Source organism: Oncorhynchus kisutch, linkage group LG27 (genome assembly GCF_002021735.2).
Source record: "Oncorhynchus kisutch isolate 150728-3 linkage group LG27, Okis_V2, whole genome shotgun sequence".
Classification (NCBI taxonomy): Eukaryota; Metazoa; Chordata; class Actinopteri; order Salmoniformes; family Salmonidae; genus Oncorhynchus; species Oncorhynchus kisutch.
The window spans coordinates 17,636,743-17,660,448 of record NC_034200.2 but is presented as its reverse complement, the minus strand read 5'-3'; the positions used below and the strand labels follow the sequence as shown (position 1 = coordinate 17,660,448).

Genomic DNA, 23,706 nt, shown 5'->3' with positions numbered 1-23,706 from the left:
GAGACAAACGAAAGAATGTACATGTATCTCACCCTCCGCGTTAGCTCTGAACAGTGAACTATAACACACTTGCTTATTCATTTTATGGCGTCCGCAGGGCGTGGGATGTGTAAGAAATTTGCTCTCTGCTTGTGGGGCCTGGATTTTATGTCAATAGTTCTGGAAGCATCCATCTTCCCGGGTCCACCAAAGGTCACAGGCTGCATAGTTTAGCAGCTGGTTTGCATCTGATTCCCCATGCTAAGGCTGGGACCCACAACACTGTGACTATGGCTGCAACACTTGTTCAGCCATCCAGACAGACAGGGAGCCAAAGCTAGAGCCAGGGTAGCTCTCTCTCTCTGTCTCTCCCTATCTCTATGATGGTCTTTGGAGAGTACGGGGAATGAGTGCATGCAGTATTTCCCTGTGTATTTGGAGCTAGTGCTTGTCCCAAATAACTGAACTTATACATAACTCCCTTGAGTTAACAATGTAGATATTGTATCTAATATGCAAAGATAACACAGTGAATAGTGCTGGCAGATCTACTCTGTCACATTCATAAATGAAAAATAGCTATTATTTACATTAAGCCAGGTTTAGTCAGGATTTAACTACAGCTCGAAATAGCAGCGAATAAACAACTATATATTTATAGTGTTGTGCATCTTTAATTTGTCCTTTTCATGTCTGCACAACATGTCAGATGTTCAAGACATCAGTGTCATCCCACTTAACGTTAATTGTTCTTGCAAATATTGATCTACAGAGGTATGTGCATTTAACAATATTGCTATTTTCATCCATTTAATGTCAGCTACGATGTGCAAATGAAATATTCCTTCATATACAATTAATTTGCATGTCCGAAAAGAAACAAATGCTGAACTTACATTACCCATTGCTGCTTCTTAAACTGCATTGCCAAAACATTACCCATAACTATTCCCTATTTCTGAAAAGTATTTTTCCCCTCAAACAAATCCCTACTACCGAACTCTTACATTAGGTGTCACTAACCCCGTTTACAAATGGTGCTGACACACACATCCCTTGTCCTGATCTTGTCCACAATTTGATTGTGCCCACAATTTTAAGACAGGTACATACACGATTAAAAAACGCATCGTTGTCTGATCGTAATCAGATCATCCTGACCACCTCCGGAGGTAGTCAGGGACCCCTTTGTATCTGGATTTAATTCAAGTGTAAACAGATCTGGATGGTCAAGCCATTTAAATTATCATTACACTGGTCTCTAAAATCATTGACAGGGAGCACCATTGACTTAAAATAAATAAATAAATATTATTTTGAAAGAATATCTGTAAAAACATCTGCATACAGGGAGGCACCAGGAAATCTGGTCACAATGTGGGCACAATGGATGGATAAGAGACACATTTTAGCACCATGTGTAGACGTGACAAGCCTCAATTAGATAGTGATTGGATCATATTGATCAAATCACAAAACCCACATGTTAGCACAAGGTGTAACCAGGCTACTCACTCAATATCATCACATACAAAATAACCAGAGTAATATCCTATTTGCTGCGTGGTCAATTGGATTTAGCTTGACTGCAAGGCGTGGCCCAGTTGTAATGCTCCCATGGCTGTACCAGTATAGTATGATGGAGGGAGTGCCTGTGAAAGCAGTGAAGGAGCAGCCTTCACATGTCTCAGGCTTCTCTGGTTGAGATTGCCCTGCATTCCTCTGGGGATAATCCATGTTATGAAATTGAAGTGCAGCATCGGAACATAAATGATTTCCCCCCCCCCCCCCCCGTGGGGTTTAAACAGTGAACACGATTTGTACATCAAGACGATGGGCGGAAGAGGAGGTGTGCCTGTAAATGAGAGTAGCGATGGAGAAGACATCCTCAACGGTTTCCTGTACTGGTACATTTACAGCACAGCAGTTAAAAGGTGAAAGGGGTAGGGGGTTGTACCATGTACCTATACTGGAACATATGGTACAGAACACTTTGTACCTTCACTAATGGCATGAGAGGAGGATGTGAACTATCAACTCAGATCAAGCTGATTTTAAGCAGAAAGCTTATATCATATCAACAGCGACTAGCTAGCCGATGTGTGTCAGTCTGCTTTTGGCATCAGCCTCCATTGTTTGATAAAGCCCTGGGCATTAGAAAACTCTTTCCATTAGCCCAGTGAGTTACCATCAACCACATCCACTCCTGCAGGGGCCAGACCATTCTTAGCACAGCGGTGGGGAAAGGAGCTCTGAGCTGGCATAAATTAGAGGTTAAATCTGAATGTTAACACAAAAAAAGGAACCACATGAAAACTCCAACCTGTCTGAAAACCTCAATGTTAAAGGAAGTGACCTACTGTATGGTGAACCAAATCTGACTCAGCTCTAGCTAAGAACTTTACTCCTACTTCCTAGGGAATAGAAAATAACCCCCTGGTCACACCACATCATTTCAATGTGGATAATTGGGTAGTATTCGGTTGAGACTTTGATCAATGAGATTACAACCTATATTCACCCACTCAAAAAGACAGCCAAAAGCTAGTTGAATTCCCAATGTGTTATCAAAATGCTTTCAACCATCTAAAAGCCTAACCAAATTCCCATGACAAAACATTGTCTGATTTTTGGTTGAGTTGTCACCCTAATGTGTATCTCTGTGATATCAACCATTTAAAAGTACAGTAAAGGACAACTGGGAATACAATGTCAGATATTTTATTTATTGATACAACAGATTAATGTGTTACTTATCGCTGTCTTTCATCTCATAACAGAACCAAATGACCTGGATTGCAATTGAGATGACATTACAAGTACATGGAGTACATGAAAGTGATCCATGCCAATTGAGATTCTGCGCAGATCTCTACAGACCTGCGATGACCTATGTATGCTATCTAGAACATGCACACGTTATAATGATTACATAATATCAATGTATAGTTACAGTAACCTCAAAATGTAGCCATGTTACTGTTTTTAAGGTTGAATCTGAGCAAACCCATTTGTTAGAAAAATAATGACGTGAATATTATTTGTTATCTTGTCGACAACTTCATAGGATATTTATTGTATTTCAAAAGTGATACTCAATTGTGTTTAGTTGTCAACGTAACCAAATATCAACATTTGAAGGGGCTTTATCTTCTGATTGGATAGTTCCTTCCATCTGTGCCACTGTCTGACATTAATTCCAGTTTGTCTACAAATTAATAATTAATATGTTGGATTCAAGTCTCCATCTCAACCAAAAATCTAAGTAGGACGAAATTAAATCAAATCAAACTTTAAGTCCACTTCAAGTAAAGTTTAATTTGATTTAGTCCTATTATTTTTACTTAGATTTTTGGTTGAACTGGGGACTTGATCCTAGATATAAATAATTCATCTGAAAACAAACTGGAATTAAAGCCAGACTAAGTCAGTGGCACAGATGGAACAGTCTAAGCAGGAGATACATCTCCTTCAAATCTTGATATTTGGTTGGGTTGACAACCAAACACAATTCAATATCAGTAAATATCATTACATTTTGAAATCAACCAGAGCTTGAAACTCTAGGCCTGTTGTTTTGTCTATTTCTTGTTGAATCCTGGGTTGAATTTAAGATAGTTGTTGATGATTATATAGTCCTAAATAGTATAATTGATGAAATATGAAAGATAAATTATGGTCACATTTCATTTGCTCTGTTAAACCTACCCTTTGGAATGACTTCGATAGCAACATTGAATCTAATAAAGCAATACTTTGAGATTTTGGCAATGAGGCTCTTTATCTACTTCCCCAGAGTCATGAACTCGTGGATACCATTTTTATATCACTGCTCTGAGTTTGAAGGAAGTTACTAACTAGTGCTTCGCGCAATTGCTAACTGACTGGAAGTCTATGCTTACGCTAACTGGACACAGAGGCATACAAATGGGTCCATGAGTTCATCTGACACTGGGGAAGTAAATATAGGTCTCATTGCCAAAATCCCTTTTAGTGGAGATTCCCAAACAATCATTTTCACCATAGAACATTGGTTACAGTCAGTGACAAATATCAAAAGCTGGGCTTGGTTAAAACCCTGGATGGGAGAACAAAAGGTAGCTGTAGATAAATAAATTCTCCACTAGGAGACAATTGCCCAGACAATTGTTTTCTTCATTCCGATTGTGGATACAAAGTTGAAGATCTAACACTGTTTTAAATGTACAAAGTCAACACATTTTACACAAGGTTTGTCTATGTGGAATTTTGGTTCCCATGATGACGTAATCGTGTGGTAAATATTTTACCCTTTTTTCTGATCCAATGTATTTTACATGTAGAATCCACTTCACAATACTTAGAAAAACATTGATTTAACGAGTTGGCACCCAGTGGGAACGTAGTCCAAGGAAATGTGGGAGTATAAGAGTACATTACTGAATATGTGATATGTGCACCATGCAGTTTAGAAATAACAATAAACTGAGTCGGTTCATGTGGAGTTAGCTAGTAACATTAGAAAACCTGTGTCATAGAGGAACAATACAGTTGTAGCAAGTAATATAGTATATCTGATATAAGACATGCAAGCAAACCCACAGCAGTTGATTACCAGTTAAAAGACAGGGAATAATTACCTCTGCTGAATAACAAAAGCCAACTAAGGTTCAAAAGACCACCAATTATGATATTATTTCATTGTATTCCATAGCAAGTCTTCCAAACCAACTACTGTCTAATTACGCTGAAGTAATGAGGCATGTCCAGTCCACCTCTGATTGGCTGAGCATAATCCACTCCCTGAACTACAAGTCCCAGTGGAGCAAAGCGGAGGGGAGAGAGCAAGGGTAGTATTGAGAGGAAGGCTAATGATTGACTGACATTTCAGAACAGTAGTTAGTATGACAACCTTCCGTCTCTCCTTCTCTCTCTTTTTTTCTCACCCCATTTCCCACAGTCCCAGGAGACCAGCATACATGCACATCCCCTGAGGGGAGAGAGAGCCCTGCTCGGCTGAGTGTTCTTCCTAACACTAAGTCAGAGAGCTTGATCCTCTCTGGACTGTTGTGAATTCCAGAACCAGGCAGAAAACAGCTGGGAGTAGCTGATCGATATGGCCTTGATGACCTCGAAAAAGCTCCAAAGACATAGGAAGAAATACACTGAATATCTGTTTTATGCCCTCTGACTATTGCACCTACAGTATATACTGTATACGTATTTAAATATACACTCAGGGGCAAGTTAATTAGGTACACCAGTCCGTTCACGAAAATGGAATGCTCCAACAGACAGTGAGTCACGTGGCTCGCTATATAAAGCTGGCAGACAGTCATCGAGGCATTCAGTTACTGTTCGATTGAACATTAGAATGGGGAAAACAATTGACCTAAGCAACATTGAGCATGGTATGATCGTCGGTGCAAAGCGAGCCGGATCAACTATCTCAGTATTTCCGTCCTGGGCTTTTCAGACATAACCTTGTCTAGGGTTTATTGAGAATTATGTGACAAACAAAAAGCATCCAGCCAGTGGCAGCCCTGTGGGTGAAAACAGCTCGATGATGAGAGAGGTCGAAGGAGAATGGCAACAATCGTGCAAGCTAACAGGCGGGCCATGAACAGACAAATAACGACTCACTACAACAGTAGTGTGCAGAACGACATCTCGGAATGCACAACTCGTCGATCCTTGTCATAGATGGGCTATTGCAGCAGACGACCACACCGGGTTCCACTCCTATCAGCTAAAAACAAGAAGAAGTGGTTCCAGTGTGCACGCGATCACCAACATCGGACATTTGAGGAATGGAAAATCATTGCCTGGTCCGACGAATCCCAGTTCCTGTTGCGTCGTTCTGATGGCAGAGCCAAGACTTGGCGAAAGCCGCATGAGACCAATCCTGCCTGATGTCAACAGTACAGGTTGGGAAATGTTTTCCTGGCACACATTAGGTCTCTGGATACTAAATGAGCAACGATTGAACGCCACAGCATATCTGAACATTGTTGCTGACCAAACCTAATTGAGCATCTTTGGAATGAGATGAAATGGGCTGTAGTCGCAGCATGAATGTTTTGCCAGTCAATCTGCAGCATCGGTCAATAATCGCATCAGCATGGACCAACATCCCTGTGCAACGTTTCCGACACCTTGTAAAATCCCTGCCCCAGAGAATTCGGGCGTAACTAATAATCTGGCCACTGAGTGCATATGGGCTATTCTAGATATTGCATCTCTATATTTCAAACTGAAAACTCAAGTTCACTCAAGTACACTCATGCATGGCTACTCGTATTTACTGTAAACAAACGTTTATGAATGAATAAAGAGACAGTCGTTAGCTCAAAAATTGGCATTTTATTCGGATGGTTGGTGGGTCAGAGATGTATAATTTGTTTTCCAGTACATATGATTATCCACAAAGCTTCAGACAAAAACCTTTTCCAGTCTTAAAGCTGATTCAGTAATTAGTGCCAATGGTGCCACAACATCCCACCCACCCCCTTTTTGGTACAAATTCAAACAGTTGTGCTGACAAGATTGCAATTTTTTTATTATTATTTTTTGCCGTTTTTCTTCATTTTATACAAAAGACTTCACTTCTACACATTTAATGTCACACGGTTTTAATTTTTTTGCTTTGTAAATACATTTTGGAAATAACTTTTTTCATAATTTTTGTTGTCGTGAAAAGATAAAAACATGCAAAAACATTAATTTGTAGTCCAAATGATACATTTACAAGTTCAGAACTTTTTGCACTTCTTCATAGACTACAGAAGAAGAAAAATATATATGTACACACATTTTCTTCACCGTGAATTAAAAGTTGAACGTACCAGATGATGACTAAGGCAAATGAAGTGTACACGGATTAGAACAAAATAAACAGTTGTTGTTTTTATAAAATACTACACCACTTCAGAAATAAAGGAAAACAAACATATTCTGCTACAAAAGTATTATTTACGACTCCCTTTAGTTGCAACCAGCTGAATAAGTTTAATTTTTTTGTGAAAACATTCTACATTTCTAGAGTACTGTACAGTGCTGTTCTCAGTTGATTCTCCCCATCCAAGCTAATAAGGATCCTTCATCATCTAAGTTATTCATCTTTGTAATTCACTTAAATAATCCTTGTTCAACAAACAGCCGTATTGTGTAACCAAAAAAAGCATGTAGAAGCATACCATAGTTTAACATACTTTCTTATGTTTTGAAATCACTCCAAAAGTCAGTACCATTAAAGCCTTGAACATAAAACTAATCATTCAGATCCCAAAAATGTACAAAAAGGCACATTATATCCCAGTGCTTCTGTACTGTGAAATTCAAGTGTAACTGAGCGCGCTCAATATCAACGATCCAAACAGTGACAGTTCACCAATGTTCCCTCCCCTTCTCCAAAACTGGACTGCACTTCAGCGTATGCCTAAGCCTTCAACAAGCATATGTATGCGTAGACTACAACAATAAGCCTAGATTGGTTGTTTTTTGAAAATATTTCTGAATTAAGTTTACATTTTTTTGAACTTTTCTGTCATTGTTCCTGTCACCACTCTTTCAGGGGAATATCGGTAATCGGAAGCTGTCCACATCCATTGAGAGGAAAACAAAATATATTTTCTCTTTTCCTGGGTTCACCATTCTTTGTCGTCTTGTTTTTTTACGTCTTGCACATCCTGTGTCCTAGTCGTCGCTCCCTCCGTACATGTCTGCGAGTTTTCTGAAGCGAGGGCCCCAATCGTTGAGGTAATCGTAGTCCTGGTCCCCTCCGCTGCTGGAGGAGTTGAGAGAGCTTAGGGAGCCGGCTGTGGAGCCACTGCCTTCATAGTCGAACACCAGCAGGGAGTCGTAGGGCGGGGCTGTGGGGTCGTTGTCTGCTGCCTTAAGTCCCTGGATGGATGGGAGAAAAAAAAACACAGTTAGATGAGTGAGGAGATTAAGGCCAGCCAGTCCAACATGACCAAACCCTGTCTGACAATAGCTACCAGACACCATTCACATTCACAGGCATGTTCTTATCCCATACTGCCACCTAAATAGGCTAATATTAACAGGCTAGCATTTCCTAATGTTTTCCTCCCTTCTACATGTTTAGGAAATCAGGTCCTTTTCATGGATTAAGACCGGCTCTAATTTCCCACTGAGTGTCCATCTGCAGCGAAGCGTTTTGGCTTTGATTCTCCCTGATATTTTTGGCATGCAGGATTATCCAGGACTTTATCAAAAGCTGAGATTTAGCATGACCGCCTGACCAAATGCCTCAGCTCACTGATGACTTAGCCTGGCCCTCCCCCTCCTCAAACCTCCATCACTCCAATGTCCACGGGCGCTGCCTGAGGGGCTTGGAAGGCTGAGAGGAGGAGATTGCTGTAGTGGCACTGACAATATGCCAGCTTTCACCACCACACTCTGGTCCCTGGTACAGTACTACATGCCCACTCCATTTCGTGTGTTCAAGTATTGCTCCCCAAAACTAGGAATGAGCCCTGGGGTGTGTGTGTGTGTGTGTGTGTGTGTGTGTATGTTCCATTAGTGTGTGTGTTTCAGAGTGTGGGGTGCAATGGGGGGGTTTCCATTTTGAAGATTGTGCTTAACATTCCCAGAAGCTCTCGTAGCAGTGTGAGAGGTCCTTATGGATTGCTATTGATTTCCAAACCCATTCCTTAACGGTACTCTAGAGACTTGATGGATTGCTAATCTAGCACAGGAGATGTGCTTTGGCCATGAAGAGCATTGGGCCCAGTCCCGAATTCAACATCTTCTCATTGCGAGTGAGAACATCTAACAAATGAGAACTGAATGAAAAGAAACAGAGCACAACACAAAGAAACAAACGAGCCACTAGGCTCATTGGAAACATGTCAGAGATATATTTGAACTCCATTTTGTAGTTCTCTCTCTCTCTCTCTCTCTCTCTCTCAAAAAAAGGATAGATTGAAACAAAGTGCCCAGATGCTTAGTGATTATTTTCCACTTCTTAGCCTTTGTTAAATGTTTGCTCAGGGCTGTGGTGCTGATAATTTGGTGGGAAATATGACAGATGGATTGTTCATTACAATTACAGCCATCACTGCTCTGATGGATAGAGCCCCATCCGGCACAACCACCACTCCACTGGGAGTGTGACAAGGTTAGCCAATCACAGAGCTTCACCCTCGTAAAAACATTGTGCTGCCCTGTCCTCCCCTGACTTCACCCTCTGCTCCACTGCTCACAAAACAGGTCTCATATTGAATTTAATAACATCCTATTCAGAGATTTGCGGGGTAAGTTTCTCTGTTTATTTCCCCTGATTAGAAACAAACTGTAGTATTGTCACTGTGAATATGGGGGTTCAGAGTGTAACAAAGTGTGGAAATGTTGACTTGAAAAACTTTTTGCCCCAATAACACTTTATTTGAATCTTTAATCTGTGTGAACTTTTTGTCCAGCACCTGTGGCCAACAAAAGGTTATGTAAGGTGAGGCTGATTTCCCAAACATTACCTCCCGGAGTGGGAACAGACTAAAAGCTGGATAATAGGCTATTGTTTGGCCACTCTGGGAGGCTAAATTCTTGGGTCGATTTGCTTACCTGCCCATTTTTTGAATTAACTGCCAAAGGCTCTGTGGGCATGGGGTTGTGTGTGCACTCCAGACTTTGAGCCCAGACACATCACCCCAGCCCCACCCCTTCTCCCTGAGCAACCAGGTCAGATTCCAACCCCAATGAAGACAGGACATAAACCAGCTGCCGGCAGGGGGCAGTAGATAGAATCTACGAGGACCACCTGTGTGTGTTTGTGTGTGCGGATGAGTGTGAGTGTGCGTGTGCGTGTGCATGTGCATGTGATGGGAAACAGGCTGACATGTACTGCCTGCAATGTGGATGTCTGGGTCAGGATGCTCTGGCCCACAACATCCTGCTGTCCTTGTACAGAAACAATACGTAAAACAGCAGACCTGTCTCTGCTCCAATAAGTATTGCAGTTTTTTTACGCACTGGACAAAACACTCAAACTGAGCGGACAAGAGCATTAAGTGTTTTCAGGAATTTTTCTGAGAGAGCGAGGGAGGGGGAGTGGGAGAGAAATAGCGCGAGTAGGGGAGTTCTAATCTAAAAACATGGGAATAGGCCAACAACTGGGGGAGAGAGAGAAAGAGAGAACTCCATTTTGGATACAGTGAAAGTCTTGTCTGTTGGAGCTGGTGAAAAATACATGACCGTTCTTTTCATTTTACATCCCCCCTTCAACACTGGAGTCAATGGTGCCCTGAGGCAAGCGAGGCCATGAAGGAACAGAACAGGGCACCTCTATGGAAAAGGCAATGTGCTGTTCTCTGTCTCATCCCACTAGATCTCTACAGAGAGACGTCTAAAACTATTACCCCTTCCGATTCTTCTGCACAGCTAAGAGAAACACAATTATCTCCAAGTGAATAATATTATAACTAAATTGGACACATTATAAATACTGTATTTTTGTCAGAAAACCAAAAAAGCGATGATCTCCTATTTGTGGACAATTTCCATAAGGGACAGATACAAATTTACTTGGGGGGAGTGGCTGGTCCAACTCAAGGTGTCATAAAATAAAATGCACCCCCCTCCCCAACGTAACAAATATGTTAACATGACCCTCCCCTTGTATTGTAAAATAAATTGAACACCCTCCCCCTCATAGAACTAACTCAAAATGATGTTTACGACCACAAATAACAATAACTGTAGCGACCCTGTGTTTATAAACGTGGATATAGACTTTGCCACTTAAGCATGTTTTTGTGGCACAGTCGATGCCACACAGAGCTATGGGCCAGAAGGTTGAGGGATCGCCACGATCAGAGCTGGTTGCAGACATTGATCAGCTAGGGCAAAGTCAGACTTTGAACATTTTGATGCCATATTTATAATTATATAAAATATATGCAACCAATTTTCCACCAACAGGTTTCTGTGCCAATGCACCACACAACCAATAGACAAAGCATACCGACATCAGGCACTTCAATATAATGGTTGCATTGTCAACACCACAATTAATAGACTATGTCAATCTTGATGAACAGAAAATACATCCCTTCCTACCTTGTAGGCTGACCGAGTATCATGTCATGAAACTTTTGGTGTTTTGTAACAGATGTCTTTTTCCATTCATCACAGTTTGGAATGGTTGATTGATTTTATTTGTCAGTGAAAAAAATACATACAGTTGAAGTCGGAAGTTTACATACACTTAGGTTGGAGTCATTAAAACTAGTTTTTCAACCACTCCACAAATTTCTTGTTAACAAACTATCGTTTTGGCAAGTCGGTTAGGACATCTACTTTGTGCATGACACAACCTGAAAGGCCGCTCAGCAAGGAAGAAGCCACTGCTCCAAAACCGCCATAAAAAAGCCAGACTACGGTTTGCAAATGCACACGGGGACAGAGATCGTACTTCTTGGAGAAATGTCCTCTGGTCTGATGATATAAAAATAGAACTGTTTCACCATAATGACCATTGTTATGTTTGGAGGAAAAGGGGGGAGGCTTGCAAGCCGAAGAACACCATCCCAACCGTGAAGCACAGGGGTGGCAGCATCATGTTGTGGGGGTGCTTTGCTGCAGGAGGGAATGGTGCACTTCACAAAATATATGGCATCATGATGTAGGAAAATTATGTGGATATATTGAAGCAACATCTCAAGACATGAATCAGGAAGTAAAAGCTTGGTCACAAATGTGTCTTCCAAATGGACAATGACCCCACGCATACTTCTAAAGTTGTGACAAAATGGTTTACGGACATTAAAGTCAAGGTATTTAAGTGGCCATCACAACGCCCTGACCTCAATCCCATAGAAAATGTGTGGGCAGACCTGAAAAAACATGTGCGAGCAAGGAGTACTACAAACCTGACTCAGTTACACCAGCTCTGTCAGGAGGAATGGGCCAAAATTCACCCAACGTATTGTGGGAAGCTTGTGGAAGGCTACCTGAAACGTTTGACCCAAGTTAAACAATTTAAAGGCAATGCTACCAAATACTAATTGAGTGTATGTAAACTTCTGACCCACTGGGAATGTGATGAAATGTGAATCTAAGTGTGCGTTCTCTAATTCTCTCCGTCTCTCTCTCGGAGGACCTGAGCCCTAGGACCATGCCCCAGGATTACCTGACATGATGACTCCTTGCTGTCCCCAGTCCACCTGGCCGTGCTGCTGCTCCAGTTTCAACTGTTCTGCCTTCTTATTATTCGAACATGCTGATCATGTATGAACATTTGAACATCTTGGCCATGTTCTGTTATAATCTCCACCCGGCACAGCCAGAAGAGGACTGGCCACCCCACATAGCCTGGTTCCTCTCTAGGTTTCTTCCTAGGGAGTTTTTCCTAGCCACCGTGCTTCTACACCTGCATTGCTTGCTGTTTGGGGTTTTAGGCTGGGTTTCTGTACAGCACATTGAGATATCAGCTGATGTACGAAGGGCTATATTAATTAATTTGATTTGATTTGATTTGATGAAAGAAATAGAAGCTGAAATAAATCATTCTCTCTACTATTATTCTGACATTTCACATTCTTAAAATAAAGTGGTGATCCTAACTGACCTAAGACAGGGAATTTTTACTACGATTAAATGTCAGGAATTGCGAAAAACTGAGTTGAAATGTATTTGGCTAAGGTGTATGTAAACTTCCGACATCCGACTGTGTAGTCAAAGACTTTTAAAGTGACCAGGATTGCACCATAAAATTGGGGAATTATTTCCATTGTGGTCAATTCTTTTTTTTTTTACATAAATACATTTACAATTACATTCACTGGACTAGTGCACTTGAGTCTTTAGGGTGTATATAGCTAGGTTCCATCCAATTGGTGACAGACTTTCATGCAAATATTCTAATATCCCCATAAAAACATTATGGCAGTTCATAGTTTCCATTTGGAGAATTTGGTGCTGGACAACATACAGGGACATTTGAGAAGTTTTATGGACATCCATATGCATTCAGATCCAACCTAGTACAGCCAGCGACATAAATAAACACCGTCTGTGATTTATTTAGAATTTAAGGCACACTGAACCAGCATGACTGCCACAGCGTTCTGCAGCGATACGCCATCCCATCTGGTTTGCACTTAGTGGGACTATCGTTTGTTTATCAACAATGACCCAACACACTTCCAGGCTGTGAAAGGGCTATTTGACCAACAAGGAGAGTGATGGAGTGCTGCATCAGATGACCTGGCCTCCACAATCACCCAACCTCAAACCAATTGAGATGGTTTGGTTTGGGATGAGTTGGACCGCAGAGTGAAGAAAAAGCAGACAACAAGTGCTCAGCATATGTGGGAACTCCTTCAAGACTGTTGGAAAAGCATTCCAGGTGAAGCTAGTTGAGATAATGCCAAGAGTGTGCAAAGCTGTCATCAAGGCAAAGGGTGGCTACATTGAAAAATCTAAAATATATTTAGATTTTTTAAATACTTTGGTGGTTACTACATGATTCCATATGTGTTATTTCATAGTTGTGATGCCTTTAATATTATCCTACATTGCAGAAAATAGTAAAAATAAAGAAAAGCTCTTGAATGAGTAGGTGTTCTAAAACGTATCATTCAATTTTCTATCATAATATTTTGTATAAAGATACGCATTATATTGTTAGATTATAGGAGTAACTTTGGTAGGCAGTCTTCCTCACCTCATGTTCAACTGTGGGAGTCAGTTGGAGCGCCAGGGCACACTGCCTTCATATCATAGGCCTGCAGCAGCTAAAGCTTAATAATAGCCACACCATACCAAACCTTCACTAACGTTTCTAAACTTTATTAGGGTAATATCAAAAGTAAGTAAAGCCATTGTTCATAGGGAAAATACAAGCAGAACAGCGAATGTAAATCAGGGAAAAAACGCACTACCCTCCCCTGTGTCCAATAAAATAAAATAAAACATTTCGATCTGTCCCTAAGGAAACACTATACAGGCAGTTGTAAATGCAAAAGGGAAAATTAATTCATGAATTTAATTTCCCATTAACCTTTCATGTCTGTGTGCGTCTGTTCTGTTTCAATCAATACTTGCATGAGTACAGGGAGAGAGATTAGCTAAATAAACCTTCAAATGTGAAGCCTGCATCATCTGCTTCAGCTGCTTTCCTTTATTTTGAAGTATTCACTTCATTAAATTAAATATTTATACCTCTACCCCTAACCATGAGTGTTTATGAAATCATTCTCTAAATATTCCTGATTTAGAGAATGACGAAGCCATCTCCTGTGGCATTATTCTAGATGCAGATGTTTAACCGTGAGAAGATTAGTGTGTTTGTTTATTGTTTATTTGTTTACCTCGTTGATGAAGTCTCCGATGTCCCCGGGGTGCGGGGCTGCTGACCTTATGGGGTACTGGGGCTCAGGGTGCAGCGGCCTCTCGTCCATACGCCGGATCCCAACGGGCTTGATGGTGTCCGGCTCTATCGTGTCGGGCTGCTGAAGCTGGCTCAGGTCATAATCCTGGAGGGGAGAGGGAGAGGAGGGACAGATGGGAGTCAGCAAGAAGCCAGAGACAAGTGGAGATCCACACAGAGCAGAGTCCCCACAAAGACCTAGACCCTGATCCATACACACATTGGCAGACCTCCCTACCTAGACCAATACACACATGGGCAGACCTCCCTATCTAGACCAATACACACATGGGCAGAGCTCCCCAGACCAATACACACATGGGCAGAGCTCCCTACCTAGACCAATACACACATGGGCAGAGCTCCCTACCTAGACCAATACACACATGGGCAGAGCTCCCCAGACCAATACACACATGGGCAGAGCTCCCTACCTAGACCAATACACACATGGGCAGAGCTCCCCAGACCAATACACACATGGGCAGAGCTCCCTACCTAGACCAATACACACATGGGCAGAGCTCCCTATCTAGACCAATACACACATGGGCAGACCTCCCTACCTAGACCAATACACACATGGGCAGAGCTCCCTATCTAGACCAATACACACATGGGCAGACCTCCCTACCTAGACCAATACACACATGGGCAGAGCTCCCTACCTAGACCAATACACACATGGGCAGACCTCCCTACCTAGACCAATACACACATGGGCAGAGCTCCCTATCTAGACCAATACACACATGGGCAGACTTCCCTACCTAGACCAATACACACATGGGCAGAGCTCCCTACCTAGACCAATACACACATGGGCAGACCTCCCTATCTAGACCAATACACACATGGGCAGAGCTCCCTATCTAGACCAATACACACATGGGCAGAGCTCCCTACCTAGACCAATACACACATGGGCAGACCTCCCTATCTAGACCAATACACACATGGGCAGAGCTCCCCAGACCAATACACACATGGGCAGAGCTCCCTACCTAGACCAATACACACATGGGCAGAGCTCCCTACCTAGACCAATACACACATGGGCAGAGCTCCCTACCTAGACCAATACACACATGGGCAGACCTCCCTACCTAGACCAATACACACATGGGCAGAGCTCCCTATCTAGACCAATACACACATGGGCAGAGCTCCCTACCTAGACCAATACACACATGGGCAGACCTCCCTATCTAGACCAATACACACATGGGCAGAGCTCCCCAGACCAATACACACATGGGCAGAGCTCCCTACCTAGACCAATACACACACGGCCAGAACTTCCTACCTCGACCAATACACACACGGCCAGAACTTCCTACCCCGACCAATACACACACGGCCAGAACTTCCTACCTCGACCAATACACACACGGCCAGAACTTCCTACCTCGACCAATACACACACGGCCAGAACTTCCTACCCCAACCAATACACACATGGGCAGATCTCCCTACCCAGACCAATACACACACGGGCAGAACCCCCTACCTAGACCAATACACACACGGGCAGAACCCCCTACCTAGACCAATACACACATGGGCAGAACCCCCTACCTAGACCAATACACACACGGGCAGAACCCCCTACCTAGACCAATACACACACGGGCAGAACCCCCTACCTAGACCAATACACACACGGGCAGAACCCCCTACCTAGACCAATACACACACGGGCAGAACCCCCTACCTAGACCAATACACACACGGGCAGAACCCCCTACCTAGACCAATACACACACGGGCAGAACCCCCTACCTAGACCAATACACACATGGGCAGAACTTCCTACCTAGACCAATACACACATGGCCAGAACAGAATAAGATCCAGCTAGACTAATCACACATGGACAGAATTCCCTACCTACGCTGATACACACATGGGCAGATCTCTCTACCTAAACCAATACACACACATAGGCCATATGATCTACCCGAGACTGGGACACACTGAAATAAAAAGGGCCAAATCATGAAATTCTAGAAAAAGAATATGCAGAGCTAAAATATATATATATATATATGAGGGGGGTGGCAGTGTCTACATATTTGTATATTGTTGTTACTGTTACTACCCTGTATCATCAGAGCTACAAATCCTATCAATGGGTGGACTTTAGACTGTTGGTTGAAGTACTACCACTTGGACAGTTAGCTGCATTTAACAATATCCAGCTTCGGGGTCAAGGCTAAGGAACCGAGCATCAGTCTTCAACCCACTTGCAATAGAGCAGTGTTCTTCTGGAAGAGTGTGCAGGAAACTGTTCTGCTCTAATCAGGCCCCAGACACGGAATGGCGGATATGCATAAGCCATTACTAATCCTATTAACATTGCCAAGGCAACCTGACTGGCTCGCCGTTTGGTTTGTGCAGTGTCACACGAGGAGAGAGAAGGAGTGGACAGAGCTGCAGAGAGAAATTGAGAGAGAGAGAGAGAAATGGAGAGAGAGAGAAACAGAGAGATGGAGAGAACAAGACCGAGAATGAGAGAGAAAGAGATTTGGAGAGCCGTGGTGCGTTGTGATGTGGATGAGAAGACAGCAGCGAGGAGGTGGACTGATATGCTATCAGAGAGGATATGATGGAGGGAATGCCATGGGAGAAGAGTTGTGTGCTTAATAAGCGTGAATGATGGAGTGTCCCTCTTTAGCAGATTTTCAGTAATCCATCCATCTCTAATATCCCCCTTCAATATTGTCCCTGCTCGCTTGCACATATAACTATGCATGTAACTAAGCTCACACACACTCGCGGACACACAAATCCTGAGTGTGTATGCATGTCTAAAGATGGACAAATGAAAACATACTGTAGATGACTAAAATACAAACATATTTTAGAAACACAAACACAAACACAGACACAACTACACATGTCGACACTCCAGTCCAGACACTCCAGTCCAGACACTCCAGTCCAGACACTCCAGTCCAGACACTCCAGTCCAGACACTCCCTACTCCTAAAAAATGGTGTTCATATGAACACATGTATCTAACTTACTTAGGCCTTTCTATTCCTTGTGGAACATAGGCCTACACATGTATCATGTTAATCTGGAAATAAAGAAATGGATCATCTAAACAGACAGATTGACAGTGTGTGTAAAAATAATATCCCCATGTCCCCTCCGGTTGACTGAAAGGGTCTGTCTGGAAGGGGACAATGGCCGTCATACATCCCAGAGCAGGATGCCCTGTGTCCCCTCCAGCCCACCACCCTGTGACCCTCCTAGGACCTACCGCGGGGTCATCCCAGAGGTCAGAGCTCAGTGACAGGGAACTGCAGCATATCATTACAGTCACGTAGCCACAACTGGATAATGACAACACTCTAAGCACTCAAGGGCACCATTCTTCACACATTACAGCTCCAAGCACCAACACACTGACATATAATTTCCCCTGCCACGCCCGGACAACACATTGAATCACCCACATTGTGACTGGACATTCCAAAGCAAAGGCCTCCACTCCTACAACGGGTAAAGCTGGACAGTAAACAATATCAGACACACAAACTCCCCATGTAAGGGGAGGAATTTGTTTGGCCATATTTCCACTTCAAATATCTATTTTTATTTATTATAATTTTTTTTTAACCTTTAAGTTAAGAACAAATTCTTATTTTCAATGACGGCCTAGGAACAGTGGGTTAACTGCCTGTTCAGGGGCAGAACGACAGATTTGTACCTTCTCAGCTCAGGGATTCGAACTTGCAACCTTTTGGTTACTAGTCCAACGCTCTAACCACTAGGCTACTCTGCTTGAAGCAAAAGATTGACTGACGATGGCCCTGGTCTGCACCTATTGACTGACTCTGTGCCCTTCCTCCTAGAGTGAGACTTTAACAAGAGGTTGTTTTTCCACTATTTCCACTCTTTTTTTTCTTTTCACAACTGAATGAGAAATTAGGACACCTGCTGCGGTTGCATACACAGGTTTGTTCTGTCAAGACAAAATAGTCTGTTGGTAATTTAATGAAAGGAAGTATCTTTAAGCTATTTTGTTTGTGTGGCCTTGAAAAATAAGCATTTCCATCTGTATTTGGAAAAACGATATCATACACAGCTTTCCTCTGTGGCCCTTTGAAAAACTTGGCAAAGACGTGCTTCAGTTTGCGACTGCATTGATGAACAGGCAGGGCTAGAAAACACTCATTACAATGGAGTTTCTCCATCAAGTTACAAAACTTTAACTTCCACAGAAGTTTCTGGAATTGGATATTCTTTCCACACCACATTATTCTCCACTTCCCACACAGCCAGTGAGAAGGGGGCTGATCAGCTGTCTCCTCTTGGTAGAATGAGTGCCCCACGGACTAATAAAAACCCAGGCAATGGCAGTCAGAAACTCAAAGAAAATACTCAGAGAGCACAGAGTGGCCAATGGTCTGACACTTCAATTTCCTCCACAGCGGGAGAGATAGGGAGAACAGAGGTGAGGCATTATATAGTCCACATCACAGGGACAGTCAGGTTCCTTTTTTACCCAACACACACCACCGACTGACTGACTTCCAGATTCCAAAGACAAGACCATTTCCTTCTGACGTCCAGCCCTCCTCCTCCACTCAGCTCAAAATGGATGTATTCCTTCGATAAATCTGAATTCAGTTACCCCCCCGCTTCTACAGTCTTTGAGGAGCGTTATATCACAGTGTCTTCAGAAATCACTGTGCATGTGTGTGTGTGTGTGTTTGTGTGTTTGTGTGCGTGTCTCCCTCCTGCCCAATCGCTGGCAGATGTGTAATGGCTTCCCAGTCATATCGTTACCTTTTAGATGGAGCTTAATTACTACACAGTAGCAGATGTATGTCTCCAAATTACATTATCCCTGCAATTACTAGCCTCAGAAGCCAATTTAGGACTGAAGACTGCTACTACCCCACACTCATCTCTAGTCTACACTACCTAGGCCAGTGTGTGGAGTCCCTCACAGAATGGGCCCGTGGCTTGAACACACTCCATTTGTGGAAGATATTAACAGACATTTACAAAATGATTCCCTTGTATTAACTGAAGTTCATTATAACAAGTGCGGTTTTCTGTGTACAGTATATCTGAGGATGTCTTGTGTGTGTCTGTGTGTATGTGAGTGTGTGTTTCAATGTGTATGTGTGTGTGTCTGTCTGTGCATGTGTGTTACTCCACCTGGTCCTCCTCTCCACCTCCCTCCTCATCGTACTTCAGGATGTTGTCTCTGACGTCGTCCTCCGGGTCAATGAGAAGCTGCTTGGCCTGACGCTCCTTATCACGACGCTTCATCCACACCACAAACAACAACACCAGAACTACAGAAGGAGGGAGGGAGGAAGGGAAAGCGTGAGAGAGAGATCCCATATTACAAGACATAATAACTGACATATTTTGCATACACATGTAATCCAATCCAGAATTTAGAGCTTGCCTCGAGCCTGATCAGGGATATCTTTTGGGTAATCCTGAAATAATCTACTGGTGTCTCTTGGGCATGACGTTTAGCTCCCTCCATAATTCCTGTGGCAGTGTTTGGGGATGGCAAGGGATGGCATTTGATCTTGTTTGTGTGTGGCGGGTGGGGTGGTGGGGACACTGGTGTGTGTGTGTGACTGTGAGAGTGTGTGCACGCGCGAGCATGCGAGAGGGCAGGGCTGCACTCACTGAGGAGGATGATGATGCAGAGCAGGATGGCGATGATGGCGCCCGTGCCCAGCCCTGCGGCGATGATGTGCTGCTGGTCGGTGCAGTCCCCGTTGTGGTCACACTGGCACACCTTGACCCGCAGGTAGGATGTGTTGGACATGGGCAGGTTGCCAGAGTCAGTGATGATGATGGGGATCTCGTAGATGCCGCTTTCCAGGAAGCCAATCTTCAGGTTCAACTGGGCATAATCACCTGGGAGACGGGGGAGAAGGAAAGAGGGGGGAGAGGGAGGGAGGGAAAGAGACATAAAGGAAGGGAAAGTGAAGGAAGAAAGATAAATAAGCAACTCAATTACTAATCCCTAAATAAAACAAAACAACACTCTACTTAAAATGTTCCAGAGTGTAACTACTGGGAAAATAAATACACTACCTGGCCAATAGTATGTGGACACCTGCATGTCGAACATTTCGTTCCAAAATCATGGGCATTAATATGGAGCTAGTCCATATGCCTCCACTCTTCTGGGAAGGATTTCTAATAGATGTTGGAACATTTCTGTGGGGACTTGCTTCCATTCAGCCACAAGCGCAATAGTGATGTTGGGCACTAATGTTGGCCGATTAGGCCTGGCTTGCAGTCGGCATTCCAATTTGTCCCATAGGTGTTCAATGGGGTTCAGGTCAGGGCTCTGCGCAGGCTAGTCAAGTTCTTCCACACCGATCTCTACATACCATTTCTGTATGGACCTCGCTTTGTGCATGGGCGCATTATCATGCTGAAACAGGATAGGGCCTTCCCCAAACTGTTGCCACAAAGTTGGAAGCACAGAATCATCTAGAATGTCATTGTATCCTGTAGCGTTAAGATTCCCTTCACTGGAACTAAGGGGCCACCAAACGTTACAGTTGGCACTATGCATTTGGGCAGGTAGCGTTCTCTTGGGATCCACCAAACCTAGATCAGCCAGATGGTGAAGCAGGATTCATCACTACAGAGAACGCATTTCCACTGTTCCAGAGTCCAATGGTGGTGAGCATTATACCACTCCAGCCGAAGCTTGTCATTCTGCATGATTATCTTAGGTTTGTGTGTGGCTGCTCAGCCATGAAAACAGATTTCATGAAGCTCCCGAGGAACAGTTCTTGTGCTGACGTTGCTTCCAGTAGCAGTTTGGAACTTCTAAGTGAGTGTTGCAACCGAGGACAGACGATTTTTACGCAATACACGCCTCATCACTTGGAGGTCCCTTTCTGTGAGCTTGTGTGGCCTACCACTTTGCGGCTGAGCCATTGTTGCTCCTAGACGTTTCCACTTCACAATAAAAGCACTTACAGTTGACAGGGGTAGCTGTAGCAGTGCAGACATTTGACAAACTGACTTGTTGGAAAAGTGGCATCCTATAACGGTGACACGTTGAAAGTCACTGAGCTCCTCAGTACGGGCCATTCTACTGCCAATGTTTGTCTATAGAGATTGCATGGCTGTGTGCTCGATTTTATACACCTGTCAGCAATAGGTGTGTCGCTGAAATAGCTGAATCCATGAATTTGAAGGAGTGTCCACATACTTTTGAACAGCATGAATTCCAATACCTGGAAATTGTGTCAGCTTATCTAATCCAAAATATGGTCAGGATTTAGATTTTGAGCTTATAAACCCACTGAAGACCTTTTTGATAATGCCGCTTAGGCTAAACCCCCCCCAGATTCTATAATCCATATGGCTGTTATCCTATTAAGATAGTTATTCATTTACTGCGGTTTACACTCGCATCGATTCGCTATCAATGCACAACAAATGAGTAATTCCGCCAATATGTTGTTTGTATAATTAGCATAATCAATTAGTGAGCTGTTACTAATCTCTTTTATAATATAGTGTCTTAACATAGGCCTCGTGAGGCACGCACACTGAGAGCATTGTCTACTGTCATACGCTCGTAGACAAAAAGGGTTCCAAAATGGTTCTTTGGCTGTCCCCATAGGATAACCCTTTTTGGTTCCAGGTAAAAACCCTCTGTGAAAAGAACCTTTTTAGGTTCTAGCTAGGACCTTTTTTCTAAGAGTGTCGGTCAATGCTCTTGGCCCTATGGAGAGCCAGAAACCTCATGGACATGATGCCCATACTGTACTTCCCCGAAGCCAGTGCCAAACCTATAGGGTTATTTATCACCATCCAAATGACCAAGTGGTTCTCCATTCTCACTGGCGGTTGTAAAAACACTGGAAGTTGATTGATGAATGTCAGCTATTGGCCAGAATGGTCACCTGGTGACCCAGGTCTAAATCAGTCTCTGATTACATTGGAAGAATGAAAACCAGCAGTATTGCCGACCTAGATAGATATATTGAATAGCCCTGATATACAGTGTTTTTGTTTGTTTGATTGTTTGCTATTGCTGTTGTTGTTGTTGTTGTGTCTTACCACTGAGCCGTGTGATGGTCCAGTTTCTTCTGACATCTGAGGGCCTGTTGGCCAGCTCGAACGCGAAGGGTCCAGCGTTGGGGTTGAGGTCTCCGTCCAGCGCTGTGATGTTGATGCCGTTAGGCTCGGGCTTCTTGCACATCTCAGTCTCCTGGGGGTAGACGTGGGGCGCGTTGTCGTTGATGTCCAGCAGGGAGATCTGCAGGGTGCCTGTACCGCTCGCTGGTGGGGCGCCTGGACGGGACAACACACACAGACAGGGACGGATGCACACACAATGTCACACTCACAAATGTCTTAGAATACAGATTTGACATAACACATAATAACGATAAGGGGAAGTATACCATTGAAGTGATCCTCATGCATGATGTCTCGCTGCATGTTTGCTAATACATAACGTTGTTATCCTGAACCTGGTTCTTGGTGTAAAAGTAAGGCAGAGAGGAGCAGCAGCAGCCAGTCTGCAGGGACAGGACCCCTCCAGACTGCATACTGATCTCTCTCCACGGGTGAGGGTGGGGGATATAGAGCAACGTTTGGGGAATGGAGGGAGGCGCAGAGGGGCTGTGCATGTGTGTGTGTTATCTAAAGAGAGTGTGTATTCCTGACGAAGAGGGAGGCCACAGGGTGAGAATACTAACTCAGATAGACAGAGAAGAGCACACTGTCGCTGCCTTAGCCCGGGAGACCCAGAGCCTCAGCCCCTCTATGTATTCATGGGGCTAAGAGGCTTTTTTGCCATTCAGGCCACGCTCAAATGAGCCACTCATCTAATCCTGACCTATTAATGCTGAGAAACCTCTTTATTGAGAGAGTTTCTAAGCCTATTGGCCTACGCTGTGCTCTGTGGAACAGGCTAAACCTGAACAGAGGTAAATCCAGTCAGGGAAGGAGAGAGGAAAGAGGTGAATACGTCCACAGTGTGGCTGCTAGGTCTGTGCTCGCTCTGAAACGTTAACTTTCAACAGGGTGGCGGTTGCTACATTGGTGTCTGGCACAATTTTAACCTTGAAAAAGGCAGCTGCTAAAAACAATATTCCCCTAGTCTACTTGGCTATACAGATGGAAGCAGATATTAGCGCCCGGCGACTAGGCTAAGTACCATTATCAGAGGCCAAGAAGGTGGCGCTGTACATGTTGTCCTTCACGTAGGGCGACTCGCGGTCCAGGACGGCGATGGTTGTGATGCGCCCGGTGTTAGCATCAATTCTCAGCCAGTTGGCTGGGTCTGAGAGCCTGGTGTATCTGAGAACACAGAGGACGAAGATTGTAAGAAG

At 43.6% G+C, this 23,706-nt stretch overlaps 1 protein-coding gene across 1 annotated transcript in view; it reads right to left on the bottom strand.

The window, feature by feature from the left end:
• Positions 1–6,301: 6,301 nt before the first annotated feature.
• LOC109871711 (cadherin-2) overlaps positions 6,302–23,706 on the bottom strand; it is an 83,669-nt gene continuing 66,264 nt past the window's right edge. The window contains exons 11-16 of the mRNA XM_031806684.1: positions 23,532–23,674; positions 22,427–22,660; positions 20,018–20,251; positions 19,529–19,668; positions 14,292–14,456; positions 6,302–7,860 (exon numbers count right to left, since the gene is read on the bottom strand). Coding sequence (XP_031662544.1) covers positions 7,654–7,860; positions 14,292–14,456; positions 19,529–19,668; positions 20,018–20,251; positions 22,427–22,660; positions 23,532–23,674 — 1,123 coding nt within the window. The 3' untranslated portion in view covers positions 6,302–7,653. The remainder of the gene's footprint in view (positions 7,861–14,291; positions 14,457–19,528; positions 19,669–20,017; positions 20,252–22,426; positions 22,661–23,531; positions 23,675–23,706) is intronic.